At 37.4% G+C, this 25,962-nt stretch overlaps 1 protein-coding gene across 1 annotated transcript in view; it reads right to left on the minus strand.

Annotated features, from left to right (window-relative positions):
• Positions 1–18,835: 18,835 nt before the first annotated feature.
• The window catches only part of CFAP47 (cilia and flagella associated protein 47), a 515,984-nt gene continuing 508,857 nt past the window's right edge, over positions 18,836–25,962 (minus strand). Inside the window, exons 64-65 of the mRNA XM_044235156.1 lie at positions 24,160–24,328; positions 18,836–19,048 (exon numbers count right to left, since the gene is read on the minus strand). Of these exons, the coding sequence (XP_044091091.1) occupies positions 18,836–19,048; positions 24,160–24,328 (382 nt within the window). The remainder of the gene's footprint in view (positions 19,049–24,159; positions 24,329–25,962) is intronic.

A 25,962-nucleotide genomic window follows, 5' to 3' on the forward strand; every position in this document is an offset into this window, starting at 1 on the left:
ACATGATAAAATTAACACTTTTTTATGACTAAAAAATCTCAACAAATCAGGTATAGAAGGATCTTACTCTTTAACAAAAGGCACACAGCCAACACCGTACTCAGTGGTGAAAAACTGGAAGCTCTTCCTCCAAGATCTGGAACAAGGTAGGAATGCCCATTTCTGTCACTTTGATTCAATGTAGTACTGAAAATCCTAGCCAGAACAATTAGGCAAGAAAGAAAAATAAAAGGCATCTAAATTGGAAGTGAAAAAGTCAAACTGACCCTGTTTATGGATGACATGATCACATAGAAAACTCTAGAGACTGTAAAAAGAACCAAAAAAACAACAACAACAAAAAAATAAAGCCTGTTAGAAACTGAAAATGAATTCACAAAAGTTTCAGAATACAAAGTCAAAATACAAAATCAATCATGCTTTCATACATTAATAATAATATTTGAAAAGGCAATTAGGAATATGACCCCATTTTATAACAGTACAAAGAATAAAATAGTAATAAAAATAACTAAGGAAGTGGAGGACTTGTACAAGGGACACTAAAAAACATTAACACATTAATGAAAACAATGAAAGTATTTGTAAATGGAAATCATCTGTGCTCATGGACTGAAAGAGTATTAAAACACCCATACCACCCTAGTTGATTTACAGATTCAATGTACTACCTATTAATATTCCAGTGGCATTTTTTCCAGAAATAGAACAATTCCAGAATTCGTATGGAACCACAAAAGACCCCAAAGAGTTAAATAACCTTTAAAAAGATCAATCAAGCTCAAGTCATTATAGTCCTCATTTCTACATATATTTCAATGATACAGTAATAAAACTGGTGTGGTACAGGCCTGGATACACATAGATCAATGGAACAGAGAGCTCAGAAACAAATCCACATGTATATATACTCAAATGATCTTTGACAAGTGTGCCAAAAATACACACTGGGAAAGACTCATCTACAATAATTGGTGATCGGAAAATTGGATATCCACATGCAAATGAATAAAACTCGACCCTTATACCATACACAAAAATCTACTCAAAATGGACTATTTCAATACAAGGTGTGAACTTACATTTTTAGAAGGAAACAAGGGAAAATACTAGTAACTTTGGTCTTCAGTGATTTCGTGGCTAGGCCACTAAGCACAGGCAGCAAAAACCAAAAGACAAATTGGACTACAAACTGAAAAGCTTCTACATAACAAATAAAACAATCAACAGAATAAAAAGGCAACTTAGGGAATTGGAGAAGATATTTGTGAAATTTACCTGATCAAGGTTTAATTTCCAAAGTATATCAGAAACTCCCAAGATTTATTAGCAAAACGAATCACCTTAATTTAAAATTGGGCTCAAGACCTGGGGTGCCTGGATGGTTCAGTCAGTTAAGCAACCAACTCTTGGTTTTGGCTCAAGTTAGGATCTTATGGTCAAGAGATTGAGCTCTGCATCAGGCTCTGCTCAGCACAGAATATGCTTAAGATTCTCTCCCTTTCTCGCTTTTCCTCCTCCTCTGCCCCTCCTTCTCCCTTTCACCTTGTGTGCTCCCTAAAATAAATAAAATCTTAAAAAAAAAAGGACCATTACCTAAACATTTTTCTAAAGAAAATATGCAAATGGCCAACATCTATATGAAAAGATGCTCAACCTCACTTACTAAGGAAATGCTAATCAAACCACAATGACATATCCCCTCATGCTTGTGAGGATAACTATTCTCAAACAAAAACTCAAGATAGCAGATGTTGCTGAGATTGTAGATAAGTTGAAACCTTTTTACACTGTTAGTGGGAATGCAAAATGGTGCAGTGACTATTGAAAATAGTCTAAAAGTCCCTCGAAAAATTAAAAACAGAATAATCATATTATCTAGATATTCCACTTCTGGGTATTTAACCATGAAAAATGGCAATCAGGGTATCAAAAAGGTATTAGCACTCCCATTGTAGCACTATTCACAATAACCAAAGTGGGGAAATAACCTAAGTGTCTATCAGCAGATTAATGGGTAAAGAAAATATGGACAATATGGTGTGCACATACAACAGAATATCACCCAACATAAAAAAAAAGAAATTCTCCAATATAGGGCAACATGGATGAACCTATGCTATTTGAAATAAGCTAGTTACAGCAGGACAAATATTGCACAACTCCCCTTATAAGAGATATCTTAAAGAGCCAAACTCACGGAAGAATGCAGTTCTAAAACTTCAGTTAGGCAAGATGAATAACTTGTAGGAATCTGCTATACAATATTGTGTCTACAGAGTAAAATACTGTATTGTACGATATGATTTGTTAAGTGTTCTTAAGTTCTTACATTAAGCATTCTAACTGCATGCAATAAAATTAATAAAAAGAAACCAACCTTGCTGGCAGCTTGATCTTGGACTTGCAGCCTCCAGAAATGTGAGAAAATGGATTTGTTGTTTAAGCCCCCCACCAGTCTGTGGAATTTTGTTACGGTGGCCCGAAGAGACTAAGACACCAGTGAACTCATTGTCCCCAAGTCACTACTCAAGTCCAAGTCCCCAAGTCACTGTAGATTATGCCTCAAGTCCCCAAGTCACTACTCATTTTATTGTCTTTCTCTTTTCAGTCTTCCTATGCTTGGTGTGTTAGGTTCAGGGCTTTTAGTTGTAAGTCTGAAGACCTAGAGGAAGAAAGGGGTCTCACCATCTTGCCTGGAACTGGAAGTCTGCTGCTCTGTTCTTTGAATGAAATGACCGGCCAACAGGCAGAAGTAAGGGCAGACTGCGACACCCCAGACCTTTCCAAAGGATAAGGATCAAATCAAATAAGCTTATATCAGATGTGTCAGGATTAGATACTTTTTGGTGACCCTCCTCTTTACAGCACTATATCCTCAGCACTAATGAGAATAAAATAAGCATCAGATTCAGTCCCTACTTGACTGTTCTTTTCTTTTTTAATTTACTCGCTAAATAAGTACCTGCCTAGAGACTCTGACCAGCTTCGACACCTAGCCCTGTTTCTTTTTGTTCGTTTGTGCATCCATCATGGGGGGGAGGTTTACCTTGCTTTAAGGCGCACATAAACACCTGTCTGTGCCTTTGTTCCAAATCCCCATAGTTGTGGTCTTACATCCTGTTCTTTGAGCGACTTAATTCTAGCCTATTACTGTCAGTATTTGCAATTACTAAATATATTTTTTTGTTTTTTTTTAAAGATATTATTTATTTATTTGACAGACAGAGATCACAAGTAGGCAGAGAGGCAGACAGAGAGAGAGAGGAGGAGGAAGCAGGCTCCCCGCTGAGCAGAACCCGTCGCGGGACTCGATCCCAGGACCCTGAGATCATGACCTGAGCCGAAGGCAGAGGCTTTAACCCACTGAGCCACCCAGGCGCCCCAATTATGAAATATTTTTTTTAAGTGTCTCCTTTATCCATAAGACAATTACAATCCATAATAGGCCACTATGGGATGGAAGGTGCTTCCTGGGGCTTATTACGGAGGATGGAGCCTGTTTCTCAGGACTGGATATTTGCATTCTCCAAACCCAACGGTCCCAGCATCTTGACACTTTCCTGGTCTCTCATTACATTGCTCTTTAATAGTGACTGAAAGGAGTAAGAATCAACAGTCAGAGGCCCCTGAAGAACAGCAGCGGGAAGGTTGCACTGTGCAATAAACAAAGGAAGATCAAGCCTTTGTCCTTGAAACTGTCACAACGGAGAAGAAAATGAGCTCCTGGCCACTCTACTCCCAAATGCCTTTGTTTACACCCCTCCAGGTCCAACACACCTTATATTCCTCCTTGCTTTGCCTTATTTTCAAATGCTCAACTTCGGTGAGATCCTGGCAATTAATGATGAAGTTCATAGACCTTATTCTTTGCCCAATCCCCAGTTTATGGATTCTCTGCCCTCCCTATGAATAATTTAGAATGGCCAACAATTCAGATACTTTGAATTTTTAACATCTTTTTTAAAAGATTTTTTTAAAAGATTTTATTTATTTGACAGAGATCACAAGTAGGCAGAAAGGCAGACACAGAGAGAGGGAAGCAGGCTCCCCACTGAGCAGAGAGCCTGATGGAGGGCTCCATCCTAGGACCCTGGGATCATGACCTGAGCCAAAGGCAGAAGCTCAATCTACTGAGCCATCCAGGTGCCCCTTAAAGATTTATTTTTGAGAGAGAGAGAATGAACATGTGCGTGAGCAAATGGGGGGCAGAGGGAGAGGAAATGAGCCCAGAGACCAATGTGGGGCTTGATCCCACAACCCTGAGACCATGACCCAAGCTGAAACCAAGAGTCAGACGGCTAAATGAGCCACCTGGGTAGCCCGCTGAATTTTTAACATTTTTTTGTGAACCAGAGGACTGTGGTGGGCTTGCACAAACACTTGACAGAGTTTGGCGCTTAAAAGTCCTTATGGGGCGCCTGGGTGGCTCAATGGGTTAAGCCTCTGCCTGCGGCTCAGGTCATGATCTCAGGGTCTTGGGATCGAGCCCTGTATCGGGTTCTCTGCTCAGTGGTGAGCCTGCTTCCCCCTCTCTCTCTGTGCTTGCCTCTCTGCCTGCTTGTGATCTCTCTCTCTGTCAAATAAGTAAATAAAATCTTTTTTAAAAAGTCCGTGAAAACACCTTTTAGGTACAAAATAAACTTTTATCTATAAATAGCTATAATTAAGAACTAAAGTATTAGTTTCTTAAATATGTTATAGGAACTAGAACTACCTACTCTGCATCAAACAAAACACAGGGCTATAAAAATACGAGTATATCACCCCTAGTTATCTATGCTTAAAAGTAACACCAATGACTATAATAATGAAAACCATGAAATCCCTTCTATTTGTGAAACAGTATTTACATTTTCTAACCGTATTTAGAGATGAAAGTGAACCCTCTTCCAGCTATATACAAAAAACCCACTAAAGACAATTATTTAATAATTAGCAGTCTGCAGAGGCAACTAAGCCCCATAATTTTCCCAGCTCTGAAGAGCATTTTCTTACCTAAGTTGTATGAGTCAGAGTCATCCTAGGAGACCGAACTAGAAAGGGTCCAGGAAGGAAGCCATAAGATTCAGACTCCTTTTGGAGATGAGGAAAATGATGCTCAGAAAAGGTGCGTGGCTTGTCTAAGATTATAAAGTCAGTTGACCCTGGACTAAAATTCACTGGACTGTTGGTTGGAAATGCCAGGAGGCCCCCGGCTGAAATTTCAAACTGGCCCCTCTATGTGGACTGTCACTGAGCTGCCAGAAGACGAAATCTCTGCACCTGCCCATCACAATCTTAAGAGTTATATAGAGGGCTTAACAAGATTCAGTTGCCTGTATACCATCATATGATTTCAATAACACATTACTCTCTCAAGGCTGCATCCTTGAAGTAGCTCCTGGGATGGGGGTGGGGTTGGGGTAAGGAGTCTCTGTCTAGGTTCAGCAGGAGGGTGAACCAGGGGTCATGTCCTCTCAATGACCTCCTCCAACACGGACAAATCCTATCTTCACGACGTTGGTGATTTTCACGTGTTAGAGGTGTATCAGAATCACCTGGAGGTCATGTTGAAACACAGACTGCTGGGCTTCACCCTTAGAGTTCTGGAATCAGTTTTCCTGAGATGGGAGCTCAGGAATTTGCATTTCAGATAAGATCCTACATAGCTGCGGATGCTGCTGGTCCCAGGGACCGACCACTCTTTGAAAACCACAGCACCAAGGTAGTTTCATCCTGTATTTATGTTATTTTAATTTTAAAGAATTTCTTTTTTTAACTTTTTATTTTGGAGAATTTTGAACATATACAATAGTGGAGAGAAGTGCATAAGGAATCCTCACAAATCTTTCTTTCGAGCACTGGCAACTATCTAACTACAGGCAATCTAAAGAGCTTCTTAAAAAAGCCACTTTCATGTGATGAGTGCTGGGTGTTACACGCAACTGGTGAATTATTGAACTCTACATCTGAAACTAATGATTTACTATATGTTGCCTAATTGAATTTAAATTTTAAAAAAAGAAAAAAGCCACTTTATTTTTTTTTTTCTCTCTTGGGAGACAGGGACTCTCGTGAGTTCTAAAATTCTAATGAAAACTTTGCTTTCTGTTCTTCCTCTATTAATTTTCAGTTTGCCTTGTTAACTGTGTACTATTTCTGCAACTCAGCTTCCATGTTACCATGAGGGAAATGGAGGCTCAGATGATTATTAAGCAACTCACCCAGGGCTCACACTGAAGTTTGACTCCAAACTCCATCTTCCAGGACGCATCTTGACAGACATCATGATTCCATCATTCAAGTCAAGTCAAACTCATCTGCTTTGAAGGCAACAGCACAACTCTGGCTGTTCTTCTGTTCATATGTGGAGCCAGTAATTAGCACTTGTGATGCACCTTAGCACGTGTGGCCAAGGGTTCTGTGGTTGGTGGCCCAGGGAGATGCAGAGCTTCCAGCAGAGTAGAGGTGGCTGCATTTTCAGTCAGATTCCTGGTGTGATTAATGGCTATTAGGATCTACATATCACCACCCAGCTCAAACTTCACACCGGAGTAAGGAGATCTTCCTTTATTCCGGACCAGAGTCTCCCTGGAACTCTTGCCTCTTCTTTTCAGAAATGTGCATAGTTTTCATCATGTATGTGCCTCAGACAACTTGTGAGGCTTCGTGAACTATTATGAGCCTTTTAGACGAATGCTCGTTCATAATAGCATGTGTGTTGCACACACATATTCACACACATAGGCATTTATGACTCAGTACTCAGAAAAGGACAAAATAGCTGTGTGTCAAAATGCCACTGATTATGTCTTATGAAATCTTATCCTAAACTCCTAACCTTCGTAATGCTCTAATATTTATTACCTTTCAGACATAATTGATTTAGTCAATGTTACCATATGTCTCTCTGATTATTTGTGATGGACACTGTGCTCTGGATGTACTATGATGAGCACAGAACAAAAAGTGAAATGTTGGACCAGCTCTGAGATAAAGCTTGGCAGTTATAGTCCTTTCTTGCCACTGGCCTATGGTTTTGTTATGTGATTCTGGGTTCATTCCTTCAACTTTTTTAAACTGAAATAATAATGAATGGTTTCAGGGAATTTGTGAAATAACAGTTGTTTTTATCCAATTTTATTTTTCTATAAAGAAAAATGAAAATATCTAATTTATGATTCACTACTATTGAGATATAACTGGCATATAACATTATGTAAGTTTAAGGTATATGTGTTGGTTTGATACATTTATATATTACAATGTTGATTACTACAGTAGCATTAGCTAACACTTTCATCACATCACATAACTATCATTTCTTTTTGTCTTAACAGTTAGGAGGTAGTCTTTTGGCAACCCTGAAGTTTATAATACAATATCATTGATTATAATCACTATGTTTTACACTAGATCATCACACCTTATTTACCTACTAGCTGCAAGGCTGTGTCCTTAAACATGTCCCCAATTCCCCTACCCTCATTCTAACTATGTTTTTGCAAGTTCAGTTTTCTTTTTAGATTCTACATATGAGTGATAGACAGTATTTGCCTCAGTCTGACTTATCTCACCTAGCATACTGCCCTCAAAAGACAACATGGATGGACCTTCCAGGCATTAATGATACTTTTTTTTTTTTTTTAATCTTAAAGGAGCTTGCTTCCAATTCAAATTGCTAATTAGTATATGAAAATGTGCTAAACGTAATTAGCCATGAGGAAATGCAAGTTCAAACCTCAGCAGGGTATCAGGAGACCACCACCAGAAGTGTAACAATCCCACATGCTGGCAAGAATATGAAGTAACTGAAATTCTCACACATGGTTGGTTGGAGGGCAAACTGGTAAAACCACATCGGAAAACTCTTTGATAACAACCAGTAAGGTTATAAAACAAAAACAAAAAACCCTTAGGATTCAACAATTCCACTCTTGGCTATATACACAATAGAAATGTATATACCCACGAAACAAATAACATGGTCTAGAATGTTCTTAGCAGCTTTGTACATAATGACCCAAACCTGGGATGAAAGGTCCATCCACAGATGAAAGTGTAAATACATATGATATCTTCATCTAATGTGGAGCTTTCCTGAGAACTGGTTATGCTCCACATCTTGATCTGGGTACTGGTATCATAGGTGTATACATGTCAAAATTTATTGAGCTTTACACTTGAGATCTGTTTACCTACTAAAATATTTTTAATAGATATAAGATTATATATTCAGAATTGTAGGAAGGCCCTGTTGAAATGACACTTCTGGACTGACTGATTTCCAAGCACTCAGCCTTGGTCCCAGAGTGGCCTTATTTCTGGAAATTCTCCATGGGCAGTATAATTTAAATGCTGTGCTTAGGAGCCGGTGATGCTGAAATATAGATTTAGTATCATTTCTATCATGAAATGCCACTCAGTCATATGATTCATCATTTTCTATTCTTAAACACAGAAGTTAACAGCTTAAAAACAATTTATAGCCTGCACACATCTATGTAGCCAGCACAACTTACGTAACTCCTTGTAAGCTACTGTTTAAGTAAGGACAAGGTATATCTATTCTTGCAGGACTGTGGTATAAGTCTAAGAGCTTTGCTTAATAAAATATTTATCATTTTTTGAGGTTTATAAAAAGGAATGCCTTATATATATCTTATTTCCTATTTTTTTTCCTATACATCTTATTTTCATACATAATATATCAGCATTTCAAAGACTGATAAACAGTATGCAGACCTGGAAAAAAGGTACAGCCCACATTTCCAATTTTAGTATATGTGCTGCCGAAGCAAGCACCGGCCTATATTTCCAAACCATACTCTGGATGGGTCACTTTTCTACCTGAGCTGTACTATCCTATAATGGCACACGAGGCAGGAAGGTGCTGTGGACACTGAGAAAATTGAAGCCTCTAAGACTTCTGCCGAGGTGTTGACTTTTGCTTTTGCTTAAGTTTTATTAGGTCCTCTGTGAATGGTTGTCCCAGATATAATATCACACAGGGATGAAGCTGAAGTCACAGGTTTTGTCTTTGGAAATTTCAGAATTCGTTTTCAGCACTGCCTTTCTGATCTTTGAAATGGAGCAAAGCCTCATACTCTGGAGATGAGTTTTTACACCAGAGACTATGCTTGAATATCATTTTTCTTTGGGGGACTGTTGCTTAAGTGGTAACCTTGGCATATTATTAAATGTGTCACCTCTTCCAATTAAAATATCCTTGTATAAGCCAGGTGGCATTCTCAGCACTGCAGTGGCTGAAACAAAGTAGAATATGGAAGATTTTTCACATCAGTGGAAGTGGTAGAGCCAGAAAATGAATTGGATTCCTTTTAGATGACTCTTTTATGGATCAGCAGGTTTATTCAGAGTTACTTAAAAAGCAGTTAACATTCCATTAGCAACAAACTGTGATCTGTGTCAGCAATAAGACATTCCTCAGTCATTTATTTTAGTACAAGAAGTCACTTCACAAAAAATGCAAATATTGAATATCTAAGGGGCAAATAAATACTGAGGCAAAATCAGGTCATTTTTCTTATAGAATTATGGACTTTATGCTTGATTCTCTGCTTCATTTAATCAAAGCATTTGGCTGTTTCATTTTGTCCATAAGTTTATGATCAGGAAAGATGAAATGATTTTAAAAGAACAGTAAAGCTAACATATTTCAAAGTTCACAACAATGACTTCAATAACAAGTGCTCAGAGCTATTGTGCAAAGGGGATAGGAGATGCTCTTTGTGGGTTCCCAAGCCTGTGGTGTGGGACAGGGCACTGCAAGACATGAAGAAAGGCAACCTCAAATGCTGGGGAATCTTGCAGAAGCTGGAGGTCAGGGCTCACAAATGACAATAACTTCTTTAGCCAAAAACCATAGAAAAAATGGCCTCACACTCATCCTCACGAATAAAGGCCAAATGAAGGCTAGCTCTTCCTGCCAGAGAGGTATCAGGGGAAGCCAAGTGGAAAGGAAGTACTCCCAGGAGTTAAGTACACCCAGGAGTTAAGAAGTCCTTCACCCCTTGAGTGTCACTGGAGGCTGAGTAGGAAACCTGTACTTCTGCTCTCATCTGGCAGTAACAAGTTGGCGTACTACCTTCTCCTGCTGGAATGCTATCATATGAACCCAATTTAAGCAGAAGGTTGAAGTAAGACTCAGGATCTCATAACATAATACCCAAAAAGCACAAGGATTTTCGAATGAAAATCCTTCTTCATAAAAATAACCAGGAAGGGGCGCCTGGGTGGCTCGGTTGGACGACTGCCTTCGGCTTGGGTCATGATCCTGGAGTCCCGGGATCGAGTCCCACATCGGGCTCCCAGCTCCATGGGGAGTCTGCTTCTCCCTCTGACCTTCTCCTCGCTCATGTTCTCTCTCACTGTCTCTCTCTCAAATAAATAAATAAAATCTTTAAAAAAAAATAACCAGGAAGATCTTTATTTGAATGAAAAAAAGACAATCAATAAATGCCAACACTGAGGTGACAGGGATATGTTAGAACAATCAAAGCTTTTAAAGCAGCCATCTTCAATAAAAAATAAAATAAAAGCTTGAATAAGCAATATGAGCATGTTTGAAACAACAGAGAATATCAGTAAAGAAATAGAAAGTCTCATCAAATATATGAATGATATAGGGAAGAATCAAATTTTAGAAGTGAAAAACACAAAAAATGAATTTTTAAAAACCCACTGTGTGAGCCCAACAGGACAAGGGAGGGGACAGAAAAAAGACTACTGACTCTAATCTGAATACCAGAGAAAAGGAGAATTAGAAAAAAGTGAAAAGAGCCTCAGGGACAGAAATCTAATATTCATGTCATCAGAACAAGAGGAGAAAAAATGTAGGACTGAAAATGTGCTTGAAGAAATATTGGAGGACAACTCCCCAAATGTGGCAACTGCAGATTGAAGAAGTTGATAAAATTCTAAACAGGAAAAATCCAAAGCAATCCATACCAACACACATCAGAGCCACACTTCTGAAAAATGAAAATAAAGGAAAAGTCTTGCTAGCATCTACAGAGAAACGACACCTTACCTGGAGGGGGAAAACAATGACAATGACCATGAATTTCTCATTAGAAATCACGGAAGATGAAGTGGCACAGAGGAAGTGGCACATTTTTTAAGTGCTGAAAGGAAAGACCTGTCAACCTAGAGTCCCATATCCAGTAAAAATATTGCTCAGAAAGGAAGAAGCAGCCCAGATATTCTTAGGCAAGGAAAATTAGTGGAATTTACCAAGAGACCTACTCTAAAATAAAAGTGAAGGAAATTTCTCTAAGCAGAAAGGATGTTATAAAAGAAGGAACATTGGAACATAAGAAGGGAAGAAAGAATACAGTGCACAAACTTATGGGTAAATATTAAACACTTTCCTTCTCCTATTTTCTAAATTATGGTTGATGTTGGATGAAAACATAATAAAAAAAGAGAAAATTATAACATCATCTTATATGCTTCCAAATATATGTAGAGAAAATATTTTTAAAATTTTATAAAGGGAGTTAAGGATGCTGCACTTGACTCAAAGTGATAAATCGATGATACCAGCAAACTGTGGTAAGTTATGAATATATAATAAGAAAGCCATCATAACAAACTTATACAAAGAGGTACTCTTGAAAACACTTTAGATTATTCAAAATGCCATTTAAAAAATGTATAAGTAATCCATAGTAGGACAGGAAAGTAAACAGATGAACAAAAAGTGGAGTAAACAAAGAAAAATTTTAAAATAAAATGAAGAGGAAAGGTAGGGAGAAAACTAGTATTTTTTTAACAGTAGGAAAGGAACAAGTTATATCATTACAGATCCTACAAGCATCAGAAGGTTAACAAGGGAATAATGCAAAAAGTGTCTGCATATATACATTTACCAACTTAGTCGGTAAGGATGAGCATAAATCAAAAAATAATAATAAATAATAAATAAATAAATAATAAATAATAATAAATCAAATGTAAACTGGTGCAAGCACAATGGAGAAGAGCACAGTGGTCTCTTAAAAAATTAGAGACAGAATCACCATATGATCCAACGATCCCCCTTCTAGGTAGATACCCAATAACTGAAAACAAGGACCCAAATATTCATACAAAATTTGCACACAAATATCTACATACCCAGGTTCATAGCGGCACTATTCACAACAAATGTGGAACCAACCCAAGTATCCACTGGTGGATGACTGGATTAAGGAAATATGGCATATACATATAATGGAATATTATTCAGCTTTAAAAAGAAGGAAATTCTCTCATATGCTACAACATGAGTGAAGCTGGAGGACATTATGCTGAGTGAAATAAGCAAGTCATAAAACGATAAATGCTAAATGATTCTACTTATGTGAGGAATCTAGAGCAGTCAAATTCCCAGAGTCCGAAGTAGAATGGTGGTTGCCACGGCTGTAAGGAGGGGAGAATGAGGAGTTGCTGTTCAATGAGTGTGCAGCTGGGCAGATGGTAAGTGTTCTGGGAGAGATGCTGTAATGGTTAAACAACAATGTGAATATAGCTAAGGCTGCTGAACTGTATACTTAAGGGCTAAAATGGTTAATTTTATGCATAGTTTACACACACACACACAAATGTTAAAATGAAAAGAAGCACTTCACTCAGATATATAAATAAGGTATCCCGTGGTCTTTATTTCTGTATCTAGCTATACACTCACCTCCCTCACCCCAGCTTGGTCTGACCCAGTAAAATGCGGAAGCCATCAACATCGTATATCCCTTATTCCATGTATTAGTATTCTTGTGCCACCTCTTTAAACAGATCCAGAAGGAAATCTTTTGGTGAACTCATTTAGAGTAAAGAATTAGTGCCTGAATTTTAAGTGTAAAGGGGCTGCCAGGATTCAGGTGTAATTCAAAGATAAGCAATGCAGACAGGCCTCCCCAGTGATATGAACAAGCCACTGGAATGGTATTAGTAAGCAGGACACATCACAGCAGCTGCAGTCTGTCTCTCTGTGTCCAGTTAACTTATTCTCTCTCTGAAGTTGGGGCTTACTGATGTTTTGCCTGCTGCAGACATTGCCACCCTTCAGCTCCCAAGTTTACCGAACCAAATAACTGAGACCAAAAGAACCTCTCCGGCCCCAATGCCAGATTCCTAGAGAGGAAATCTGATGGTTTTTCCCAGACCAGTTTCTTACTCTTTAACCAACTGACTGTGGGGTCATGTGGGAGGATAAATATGGGTATTGAGGACTCAGATCTAGCGTCCAGTGATATCTGTCTTTTGAAAGAGATGATGTGCAACATGAAACTATTGGTAACAGAGAATTATAGGCAGGAATGAAGCAGATAACTTTGGATGAACACTATCTTGCGGTCTGACAAAGACTGCTCACCTGCGCATGTACTGAGGATGACCTTATCTGTTATACAGATGTCAAAAGTTCCTCCATCAGTACTAGAGGGTGGGTGATTCAACAGTTCCTCTTGGTACGTCTTCCATATTCTTAACACTCATTGTGCAGTACCTGACAACCCCGCCCCATCACAAATTTCTGCTGAAGGGTTTTTCTTTCACACTTGGGAAATGTTTTATAGTAAGCGCGGCTGAGATACTCAAAGAAATAAAAACTTAATGTTCAGAATAGACACAAAAACCAATAGGATAAACTCTAAACAGAACATTGCTGATAGCACTGAATACTTAAATCTATTGGGTTTTGTATCCACTCCAATAGTTATTATTTCTCATATTTAGTGAGTTTTATATATTTACCTTTTTAATATATGTAACTTCTTGTTTAATATTTTCTTATTCACCCTTGAACATTCTGAATATTCTGATAGTATACTTTGAGTACCAAGTGTAAAAATAACAACAACAAAATAATGACATGATAAATCTGTATCTAGCAATAGCTAGATACACAATAGAGACACTTTTAGGAAATCAAGCACGAAAGAAAAAATCTTAAAGGTGAAAAGAAATGTCAGTTTACCTAAAAGTTAACAACTTGACATACAACAGACTTCTCATTATAAACAAGGAAGGCCACAGAAAATAGCTTCAGGGGCGCCTGGCTGGCTCAGTTGGAAAAGCCCGAGAGTCTTGATCTTGGGGCTGTGAATTTGAGCCCCATGTTGGGTGTAGAGCTTACTAAAAAAAAAAAAATAGATAAACTTAAAAAAAAAAAGAAAATAGCTTCAAAGTGCTGAGGTTATAGCTTCAAAGCGCTGGGGAGAAAATAATTACGAACTCAGAATTCTATACCAAGAAAAAGTGTAATTCAAAAGGACAAAATGAAGACATTTTTAGAAATACAAAGACTGAAAGAAGTTGTGTGAAAGGTGAAATGAAATGGGGTCACTTATGTCCAGGGGTTTTAAAATGGAGCTGGGAGGCCATTGAGGTGGTGGGCCTCACGCACGTCCTCACTGGGTGGAACTGTCAACTTTTGAACTGGGCCAAACAGCAAATGCTCCAAGGACGCGGAGCAAACACCTGCAGCTTTCCTACAATAATGCACATTTGCTTAGTGATAGCCTTAGCAACCAATTAAATTCAGCCCAAGATTAGTTTCCTGCCACCGAAACCAATCAAAATTCACTGTAAATAGCATATACCATCACCCTCTTTGTCTTTAAAAACCTTTCACTTTTGTTCCTTGAGGGGACAAGATTTGGGCTGCTGTCCAAATCTGTGCTCCCCGAACTGCAATTCTAAGACACCAAGTAAATGCTTTTACTTCAGCTCTGGCTCTTTCCTCAGTCAACAATTGTTACAAACAAAACCTTACAATATTGATTTTGGTCAGAAAAAAAAGACCCTAAATGAATCGCACTTTTTTTCTTCCTGCAAGTATGTTTCAACAATCTGTTTACAGGGAGGTTGGAAAGGACTCAAAACTTTCTCCAGGCTTCTTCCAACCCCCTTTAACCCTTTCCTTCCCAGTGGTAAATACCCCATGTTTTCCTGGCTGTTCTCTAGGAACTATGCTATACGGTTGGTTGGCTCAGTGGGCACAAGACACCTGACTGGTGTACCCCAAAGTCAGGAGCAGGGTCTAGATATTTCTTCTTTCTTTAGCCAGTGTCTTCTCAGTTTACACCACTGCCTCTTTTCTCTGCTTGCTACTCTTTAAATGTTTTTCAGAGTTTTATCCATGCCCTTCTTTTCTCCCTCAATATTGCATCTTAACGTGCAGATCTTAGATAAACACATATTAAAATGCAGGGTCTTGCATGTACCCCGAATAGACCGAATCAAAATGAAGAAAAGTGACCCTTATAACTCTTGCCAAACAAGAAAGAATGGAGGCTGCAAAGCAAACCAAAAGTTTATTTGGGGTCTTTAGGAATTCAAATACGTGAGACACAGATTTAGGAGAAGCCTGAAATGTGCTCCAAGGAGGGAGGAGAAAGACAAAGTTTATAGAGGCAAAAATAATTAGCTTTGGTATATATATACACAATGGATTACTTTGCTAGTTGCCTGGTGTAGTAAAGAAAAACAAGCCTCATTCTGAGAATTCCAACAGGCTGTGGCAATTTGTGGTGGGCACAATCTAAAAGCTCCATGTTTCATGCAGGTGTCAATGTATGTAAGACCAGCATCCCAAGGGGCCTCCCAGCTCTGTTTTAGGGCCCCTTGACATTCCTACTTTCTTTCAAATGTTTCTCTCTCTCTCTTTTTTTTTTTTTGAAGACTTTGTTTATTTGAGAGAGAGCAAGAGAACGAGAGAGCAAGCTCGAGCATGAGCAGGAGGAAGGGCAGAGGGAGAAGGAGAAGCTGCGCAGGGAGCCTGATGCAGGGCTTGATCCCAACCCAGGAAGGGGGGGTAACATAACCTGAGCCAAAGGCAGAGGCTTAACCAACTGAGCCACCCAGGCGCCCCCTTTCAAATGTTTCTGTTCACACTTAGCATTTTGAGCAGTCAACTTAGATAATTGTAATGCATACTAGAGTTTGAGAAAACAACTGCTCTTACACGTTTTCTATAAGCATGACCATGTACAGCTTTGCTTTTGACTTATACCAATTCACCAGTAAGTCACAAAATTTGTATCAGAATCAAACCCATGTTCTAAGTTCTATATGACTATATCTACCTACTAACTGGCCATTTCGATATACATAGTCTATATTTACCTAAAGTAGTACATCCTAACTTGAACCCATTTTCTTACCCCTTCATTTTATGTAGTCTCTAAACTAAGAATGTTAGATACTTTGAGCTCGTCTGATCCCACCTTTGTTTGTTCCCACATTTACTATCATTCCCCAGATCACTTATCCTAAGCTCCAACCTCTGCTTACTTGTCTCTGGACATGCTATGTTCTGTCACATTTGTGTGCTTTGGAACGTGTTCCTCCTCCCAGTCTGAGAGTTCATATTCCCCTTCTATACCTGGAAGACTCCAACTCCGTTAATATCCTCGTCAAATCTTACATCTTCCCTGAGGCCCTTTCTCACTCCCTAGCCAGGTCCCCGCCTCTGTGTTTTTATACCAAGATCTCAATCACAACACCTTCCGTATGGTCTGAAAACTTCCTGCTCACACCTGTCTTCTCCGTCAGTCGTGGACACTTGCAGGAAAGGTCTGATCAGGGTCCATTTGTTTTTATATCAAGGCTGAGTAGCTTGGAGCAGTACTTAACACCTGTTTAATAAGTAAGGGTATAAACACATGATTGAATTAATAGATATTTGATCAAGGTTTAAAGAATCTATAATCAAATTCCAAATCAGCTTACATATATTTAAGAATGTGCAGCCATAGCACACATGGAACTTTTAATTTTTTTAAAGATTTTATTTATTTATTTGAGAGAGAGAATGAGACAGAGAGAGCATGAGAAGGGAGAGGTCAGTGGGAGAAGCAGACTCCCTGCTGAGCAGGGAGCCTGATGTGGAACTGGATCCCAGGACTCCAGGATCATGTCCTGAGTCAAAGGCAGTTGCTTAACCAACTGAGCCACCCAGGTGCCCCACATGGAACTTTTAGATTCCCAGAAAAATCTCATATTTCATTCTGTAAGAAATTCACTTGCTAATGAGCAAATTGTGGTCCTCAAATAAGAAACTCCAAGTAAAACCTTCTGCTGTTTTTTCAGACTCCTTTTTAAATATGAGGACATAAACATTAGCACACTATATGTTCTTTGTGGACATTGTTAGACCTCTTTCTGTTTACTTGCCCTACACCCCATGTAACTGCTCTAGTCTCTGAATTAATTTGGTGCCTTTTGGTCTTAGGGTCCATTGATATTCACAAGTGCCAGACTAAGAAATAGTGGAAGGTATATAGTGCAACAGTTTCAATTTATTGGAAAATTTCAGATAGGAGAGCAACTGTGAAGGCTCGACATAAGAGGCTTAAGATTATTTAAATATATGCATTACCATAAAGACCAAAATATAAAAACACGAATATAAACACCATATGTTCATGGCAAATATGATTTTACTTTCCTAAGGATTTGGGGAACTTTTATAAAGGCTTTGTGAGAAATATACTCAGGGACTGACCAAAGCTCTCCTCACACACACAGTGCAGCAGAGGAAAGGACAAATAACCCATGACTTGACTCAACAAAATATCTTTAGAGAGCCAGCGAATTAGAAAGCCTTTTGGAGATTCACAGAATTTTAGTTTTTGTCCAAATCTAGGGTACATGGACCTCTACTCTCCTCTACTTCAATACCTGTAGGCAAGACTAACTGATTGCCTCGATCTATCCCTAGAATTCCACTTAACACCTTGGGAAGAAATTATAATCAGCCTACAGTGGTTCCTAAAGGCCATTCCTACTCTAATACAGGGTTGCCAAATATCTTCTGTAAAGTACCAGAGAGTAAATATTTAAAACTTTGTGGCAACGTGGTTTCCATCCATTGGAACTCGTGGTTACAGCACAAAAGCAGCCACAGACAATGAAACTGGAATTTTAAAAAAAGATTTATTTATTTACTTACTTACTATTTTAGAGAGAGAGTGAGCACACATGGAGTGGGGGAGCAGAGAAGAGCAAGAATCCCAAGCAGACTCTTCTCCGAGCAGAGAGCCCAATGTGGGACTTGATCCCAGGACCCTGAGATCATGACCTGAGCTGAAATTGAGAGTCAGATGCTTCACCGACTGAGCCACAGGGCGCCCCTGAAATCTGAACTTTATGCAATTTTCTTGTTACTCGATATTCTATTTTCAATCATTTAAAAATGTAAAAATCCTTATCTGTTAGTAGGTATATAAAAATAGGTAGTAGACTAGATCTATAGTTTTTCTTGTCCTAATATAGTTCTTTTGTTTTGCACATAAGAAAACAGGGCACAAAAAGGGTGAGAGATTTCCTTAAAATCATGTGAATGAATAATCTGTGGCAAAGCCAGTCAATTTGTGCCAAATTCTCTTCAAGATGGTCCGTATTGGCTATTTATTATTATATTTTTCCCAAATGATAAGTACTGAGCAAAATACTCTCCTTTACTTAGAGAAAACGAATTTTCCTCAGGACCATTTTGAAATATATCTATATTAAAGACTCAGTATAGGAGTGGAGGACTATCTATACTTACATGCATCGATTTTTAAGCTGAAATAGTTTTTTTTAAAACTACAAATGTACCCCTGTGCCTTAAAAGTGAACCAATCCCAATAACTCTAACCAGTCCATTTTAAAAGACAGATGTAACAGAAATCAGGTGCAACATATTCAAAGAATAGATTTAGTCAGAGTTAAAAAAATAAAATAGAGAAGTCCTGTTATAATTGAAACATTACTTGTCAGAAATATTCCAAAAGATGGAAGAACAATCATGAAAATATATTCAATTCTACTTAAGGCCAAGAAATATTTTGGAAAAAAGCATTTATTTATTCTTCAACATCAAAGGTGCACCCTTGATGGTAGAGGACACCCCTGTCCTTATGAGTTTAGCATTTTCACAGATAAAATTGCGCCGACGAACTGGCTTGCTCTGAAGCCTCTTATCAGTAGTCTTAATTTTGGCTTTTACATTCATCGGTGGCATGGTAACTGGAGGTAACCCATTGATATCATACAGCCAGTACATGTCTGGTGTCTGGAAACAAAGAGAGGAGAGATTTTACATGAAATATTCAGGGAACTGAGAAACTTACAGGAAAAAGCTTACTGAGTTAATACAGTCTCTCTTCTCCATGCAAGGTATAGGAAATGTATAAAACTGAAAGGGTGCCAGTAATAATTAACATGGGAAATAAATTCAAGAAAGCATTTAGCTTTATGAATTAAGAATCACTCAGTAAAAAGTCTAAGTTAGAAGTTAGCTCTGTGGATGAAATAAGCATCCATCAGATGTAAGGAGAAACAATTTATTTTCTTTGCATGAAACTGTTGCCCAGCATGCACTATATAACTAACTGAAACCATACTTTGCAAGAACTTACCCATGAAAATTTAAGCATGGCCATACAACCAACTGGTAAAATACGTTCAGCTTCTGTTTTTCAGATTATGAAACTCCATAATTAATTGAACCATTTGAAATTACTGAGAATTGTGTAAGATCATTAATGATAGTTTTAGAGATTTATTTTAAAAATCCATGATTTTTTTCCCTGCATATATGCACAGGATGGCAATACGGGATTACACAATCTAGCATTTTCTGCATGTTTATGTTCATAGTTAAATCCCACTGCTCTTGCAGAATTTCCAGTGTTGTGTTTATCTAGGTCTTCTTCCCCACGAGAAGATTTGTACCATGTATGTTCAGAAAACTCATTTAGGATAAATCCAGGCTAAGTGGATATTGCAATAACATCAGTCAGGAAGGGGTAATGTGATATCACTCAGAGAATGTTAAGTGCAGGACTTTCTTACACATCTGGAATGACCATATTTTAATCAGAACTGGCCCTTCTATCCAGTGTTCGTAGTAATTGTGTATTCTGAATCAGGGAGTCAAAAGCAGAACAAACCAAGGACAATACTATAAGTAGGTTAAATAATATTCTACTTCACATAGGATGTTTGATTTGAAACACAAAGCTGTAGTTTGGTGATGGTGAATATGTCATTGCAAATTTTTACATTACAAGTGGCCCACCTCATGAACACATATGTGTGAGGTACTTGGAGCGACCTGCCCCTATGCCCAACCTTCAGTGGAGCTCAGGAGTGAGCTGCATGAAGGAATGTACACTCCTATTGGGGATGTAGTAGGTACAGATGGGCATGACATGTAGGGATTTGTACCTTCACCTGACCCATCTCCAAGACCCTTTGAAAATAATTATCTGTTAGGACCCTATTTTTAAAATCCTAATGTTATTGTATGTATTTCAATTAAGATACAAATAATTTTGCCATAAGTGATGCTGAGTGTCTGTGTGTGTATACATATTTTTAATTTATATATACATAAATATATAATCCAAATATAAAATAAATTTGTAAGAAGTCATTTATGACCTGTATTCCAACACTATATGGTAATACATTTATTTTATAAAGATTAAATATTACACTTCTCATTTCTATAGTTAACTTTCTTCTTAAAGTTATAAATAAATATAATGACTCATTATGTTTTTGAAACATTTTAAAGATATAGCTCTATATCTTCCACTCTGAATCTCCCTTTAAAAATATAAATTAAAAAGCTTAAGTTAAAATAAGAATAAACCAATACCTCCATGTCCCTAGTGCCTTTGAGAATCAGTTGGTTTTTGCAAAAGGATGTCAAATTGACAAATATACTCCTCAGCTACTTATTTAAAGAAATTTAAAAAAACAACTATTTTTAAACAGATGAAATTTCCCTATTTCAGTAAAATCTTTCTAGTATAAAAAGGGATCAGCCAAAGCCAAAGACCTCATGGAATGAACGCTCAAAGCTATGCTTTAAAGGACACGTTCTTATGAATGGAAACAGCCCGTTAGCAGATGTGGGCTGTGTGGACCCACATCCCTTAGGTATTTCCATTTTCAAAACAAAACACAACAAAACCCCGCCAACTCTCTAGCCCCATCAGGTGTAAATATTCTGCAGTGTGTGTTCCACACTATTTTCCACAGAAATCCCATGGGATTAAATACCAGTTGCCCCCTGTGGTAACTGCCTTAATAAAGCCCCTTTTAATGATTTCCATGCCTTTTCTGTCTCATATTCTGGTTTTCCCGCACCGGTTTCTTGAGATCACGTAGGAAATATGCTACTTGGATTTGAATCCCTATTTCAGGTCTGCTTAAGAGAAAATATAAGCCAAGATGCAAATATATAAATAAAATGACATTTCTTACAGTTTCATGACTATGAGTTATTCCCTTAAAAGCAATGCATTTAGATACATATAACTTAAGCCTGATTATGTCTCTGGTTATAACAGGTCCATCGACATTACTTTTTTGTATAAACTATTTAAGATTTATCATGTCCACCATGGAAAGCTGAGTGGACTATTTACTCTCTTTGAGTAACATTGCTTTGTGTAACAATCTGACCAAGTTAACTAAAATCTCTCAAAGCTAGTGCTACATGCCTTGTTTAATAGTAGGGAAAAAGCAGTTTTTAATTACTCTAAATACGATTTAATTGAAAGGGAACCCATGAAGCTTGCTAACGTAGTAGTTGAAGTTTTTGTAGGCTAATATTTAACTGAACTATTCTTAAAGATCCTCATTTTTATTTCTAGGTAAAGCACAATGAAGGTCATATGTTTCATATTTAAGTATTAATTGATTTAATGTTTAAAATCAACAGTTTAAAAAGATAATACCGTACATAGTAATTTTTATATAGATAATGAATTAACTTTTAAAATTCTTCACTTTTATCATGTGAGACATCGTGGTGTTGTCATTAAGAGCAGGATTTTAGAATCAGACAATGCTTGAAACATGATATCAAAATCATTGATCTGATATACGAAATAACTTTCATGAATCGCAAAGCCAATATACTCATAAAAAGCCAGTCTCAAAAGGTTACAGAGTATGATCCCACTTATGTAATATTCTAGAAATTAGAAAATCATAGAGATGGAGAAAAGATTAGTGGTTTCCAGGGTAAAGAAGGAGTTACAGTCCTGGATGTGACCATACTGTTAAGCAGTTCCCACAGTTGTGTTGGAAGAGCTCGTATCTCAGTTGTGACTGTAGTTACACAGATCTATACATGGGTTCAAATTGCTTAGAACCACACACACACACGTGAAAAATGCTAAAAATGAAATAAGGTCTCTAGGTTAGTTAACAGTATTTTGTCAATGACAATTTTCTTCTGTAAATACATTACTATAGCTCTGTAAAACCTCACCATTGGGAGAAGCTGGAAGAAGGATTCACAGGACTCTGTATACTAATTTTGCAACTTCTTATGAGTTAATACTTTTTTTAAGTTAAAAAATATGAGATTTATGAGTCAATTGGAAATTTGAGCACTAAATGGATATTTGGTATGTCGTGATATTAAGGAATTATTGTAAATTTTTAGATGTGATAATGGTATCATGGTTATGATTTTGGTCTTTTAGAGATTAATAGGAAATAGTTGAAGATAATAGGATGTCTTGGATTTTCTTCAAAATAACATGGAATATGGGGAAAGGGATGGGAATATACTTGAACTGGCCATGATTTGGTTAAGTGTTCATACTAGATGAGTATATGCAGATTAATTATTCCCTCTATTTCGACTCACACTTGGAATTTTCCAAAATAAAAATAGAATCAACAAAATAGTGATTTCTTAAACACATTGCAATCTCAGTTTTCCCCACATAAGCTTTATCAAACTGTACCACTTCAGACTAAATAAAAATTTCGCATTTTCATTTGATCCCATATGTCAACTTACTCTCTCACAGAAACCCTTCAATTCTGCTGTAATTTAATTGTCAAATCAACATAGGGAAACAGGCACAGATTTTTTTGGGAAAGCCTCCAACATAGTTAATCTCAGAAATGTTCACTGGGCATCAGGTAAAATAAACATCATTTTTATTTGTAAACCTGATTTTAAATATGTCATTTAATCCCCTTAGTCTAAGAGTATGTCCTTGCTTCTTAAGGAGAAAATACAACATGATCATTTTAAATCAAGCATCTATATAGCAAAGGGCGATATGCAGCAAGGCTCCAGAGGCTTTATATTTTTATTAGCTGGGTTGTAAGAATTCCCAGAAAGATGAAAAATATAAATAATTTTCTTGGGACATATTCAACACTATTCTTTTCGCTATTCATCAAAACAGTAACAACACATTTTTCTGCCCATGGCACTGCCTAATTAGTGTCTGATTTAGAAGTCTAGTAATCACTTTGGCAACAGTGGTTGTGTCTTGAAACATAACTACATGTCCTTTGTGTCTGTGCTACTGAAACTAGACACTGGCAATAAGCATCTTTTCATAAATAATTTGAAAGTTGTCTTTAGCCTAAAAGCTATTAGTAAGATACATGTGTGAAATCTGATGGAGAAATTTTGCTTACTGTATCAGTTTTCAAAATTGTGTTTACCTTAACTTTTTTTTTCTTTCCAATTTATTTATTTTCAGAAAAACAGTATTCATTATTTTTTCACCACACCCAGTGCTCCATGCAATCCGTGCCCTCTATAATACCTAGAGAAAATGCAACATGCCCTCTATAATACCTAGAGGGCACGGATTGCATGGAGCACTGGGTGTGGTGAAAAAATAATGAATACCTTAACTTTTAATAAGATGATCACTTGAGCAGACTTTAATATTAATGGCTAACTACATTGTGTTTTTCTCAATTCAAAATCAGTTTTACCTTCTACCTCATTTTCTTCATTTTAGACTTTAACATTTTGACAGTACCTTGTGCCTTAATTAAAGATTCCAAATCTCTGTCTCAAACCACCTGAAGCCCTTGAATAGGTTATTACAGATAACAATATGTGAATATACAAATCACTTTATAATCAATATTTGTCTCTTCTGCATTTTCTTAATATGGAAGAGAAAGAATTTCTTACTTCCCACTGGTGATGATGACTTTTTTGTTATATTCCATATTTACAAGTTCTTTATTGGGCAAAAGGAAATTAAAACAAGACAGAGTAGTTAAATTCGTTGGCTTTTGCAAGGTAATGTTGCTATTCTTTAGTTCGGCGAAACGTTTTCTTCTTTCATGTCTTTAGTGAAATCAAACATCCCTAACCATTACCTTTATAAAACTCACCTGTATTGCTAATGTTGCTTTGTATTTCCTACTGTACATTTGGGGTTTGAAGCCCACAAGGAGGACCGTTCCTTCAGTATCAAAAGGAGGAAGTTCTCCAACCTGAGGTTTTACAGAAAACTCAGGATCACTGCCAGGTAGGAAGTATGCAGTGAATGGCTCAGGATTTCTAGAACAAAAATATAAATGTCAACATGTAAATTTTATCATTGCTCTTTGTGAAACCTTGATGGGTAGAATTTATATCCTGTTGCCTAGGACTACAGGTAAACTTTAATGGTGCCATGCAGCTGTAAGCCTAATGCTTGTTACTTTATCATAGTGAGGAGGTCTTCTAAAAATTACTAAAGAGTGTCATTCTTCCCAGGGTGACAAAATGGAATCTTAAGGATCTTTAAAATTATGCCTTGTGTTTTTAGTGTACAAAGAATAAAATGCTGCCCCTATAAAAAATTGAAGAACTCAATGTCCTAAATTAAAATGCAGCCATTTATAAATAAATTCATATCTAAAATGCATGGCTAGAACAGCTACATGAAGCCTTTGTTTTTATTACTATTCCAATGGGATTGCTCACTGTCCTTTACCTTTGCACTTGTGAAGTGAGATGAAAGTACTTTGCAAGTTTATTAAAGATTCTTGAGCCTGAAGATCAGTTGCTATGGTCTGAAGTGAACTGAGTGGCATTTAGGATTCAAGTGACCGTTTTCATGTCAAGGTTGATTACATTTGAGAAGAAGATGGTAAGAGTCTACGGCCATACCACCCTGAACGCGCCCGATCTCGTCTGATCTCGGAAGCTAAGCAGGGTCGGGCCTGGTTAGTACTTGGATGGGAGAAGAAGATGGTAAGAGAAGTTGAAGAATTCCTTCCATAGAATTAAAGAGGGGAGGAGTACACTGCATGGGAAGTTGTACATGAGGAATTTTAAATCCAAAATTTCTGGGGAGATGCAAGTAGAAAGTAAAGAATAGTTCCCTAGAACAGATCCAACAGTGAGTCATAAAAAAGGAGACGGGAGATTCAGGTTGTGACTCAGTGATCCACTCAGCAAATGCACTGAGTATCATCTCAGAGGTTTTGAGAATGTGGACTATGGATATGGATGGCCTGGATTGGAGTCCCAGCTCCACATAGGTATGTAACTTTAGAGAAATTTACTTTTTCCTACCTCAAGTTTTGTACTTTTAAATGAATTTAATAACCTCTATAAAGCCGTTAGATCAGTACCTGGTATGTGGGAAGTATTCTATAAGGATTAATCAATATTAATATAATCATTATTATGGTAGTTGTTGTTTTAAAACATCTTATTACTAGTGCTTATTACCAGGCAATGATGCATGATGCAATAAATTTTAAAAATGCATGGGGAGTTAGAGAGGAGAAGGGAGTTGGAAGAAATTGGAAGGGGAGGTGAACCAGGAGACACTATGGACTCTGAAAAACAATCTGAGGGGTTTGACGGGGCAGGGGGTGGGATGTCGGGGTACCAGGTGGTGGATATTATAGAGGGCACGGATTGCATGGAGCACTGGGTGTGGTGCAAAAATAATGAATACTGTTATGCTGAAAATAAAAAATAAATTAAAAAAATACATATAACAGAACAAAGATAAAAAAAATGCATAAAAAAGAAAACCCAGGGGTTCTGGTGGAACAGGAAGACCCAGACCCTCTTGTCTCCCAAGGAACAACAATACAAAGACCAATTCCCATTGTGAGAAATTCAGAAACCAGTTAAGAGACCTTTGCCTTCCAGGTGAGCACAAAATCAGCTTTTTGAAGTCAGTAGGAAAATTT

Source organism: Neovison vison, chromosome X, assembly GCF_020171115.1.
Source record: "Neovison vison isolate M4711 chromosome X, ASM_NN_V1, whole genome shotgun sequence".
NCBI lineage: Eukaryota > Metazoa > Chordata > Mammalia > Carnivora > Mustelidae > Neogale > Neogale vison.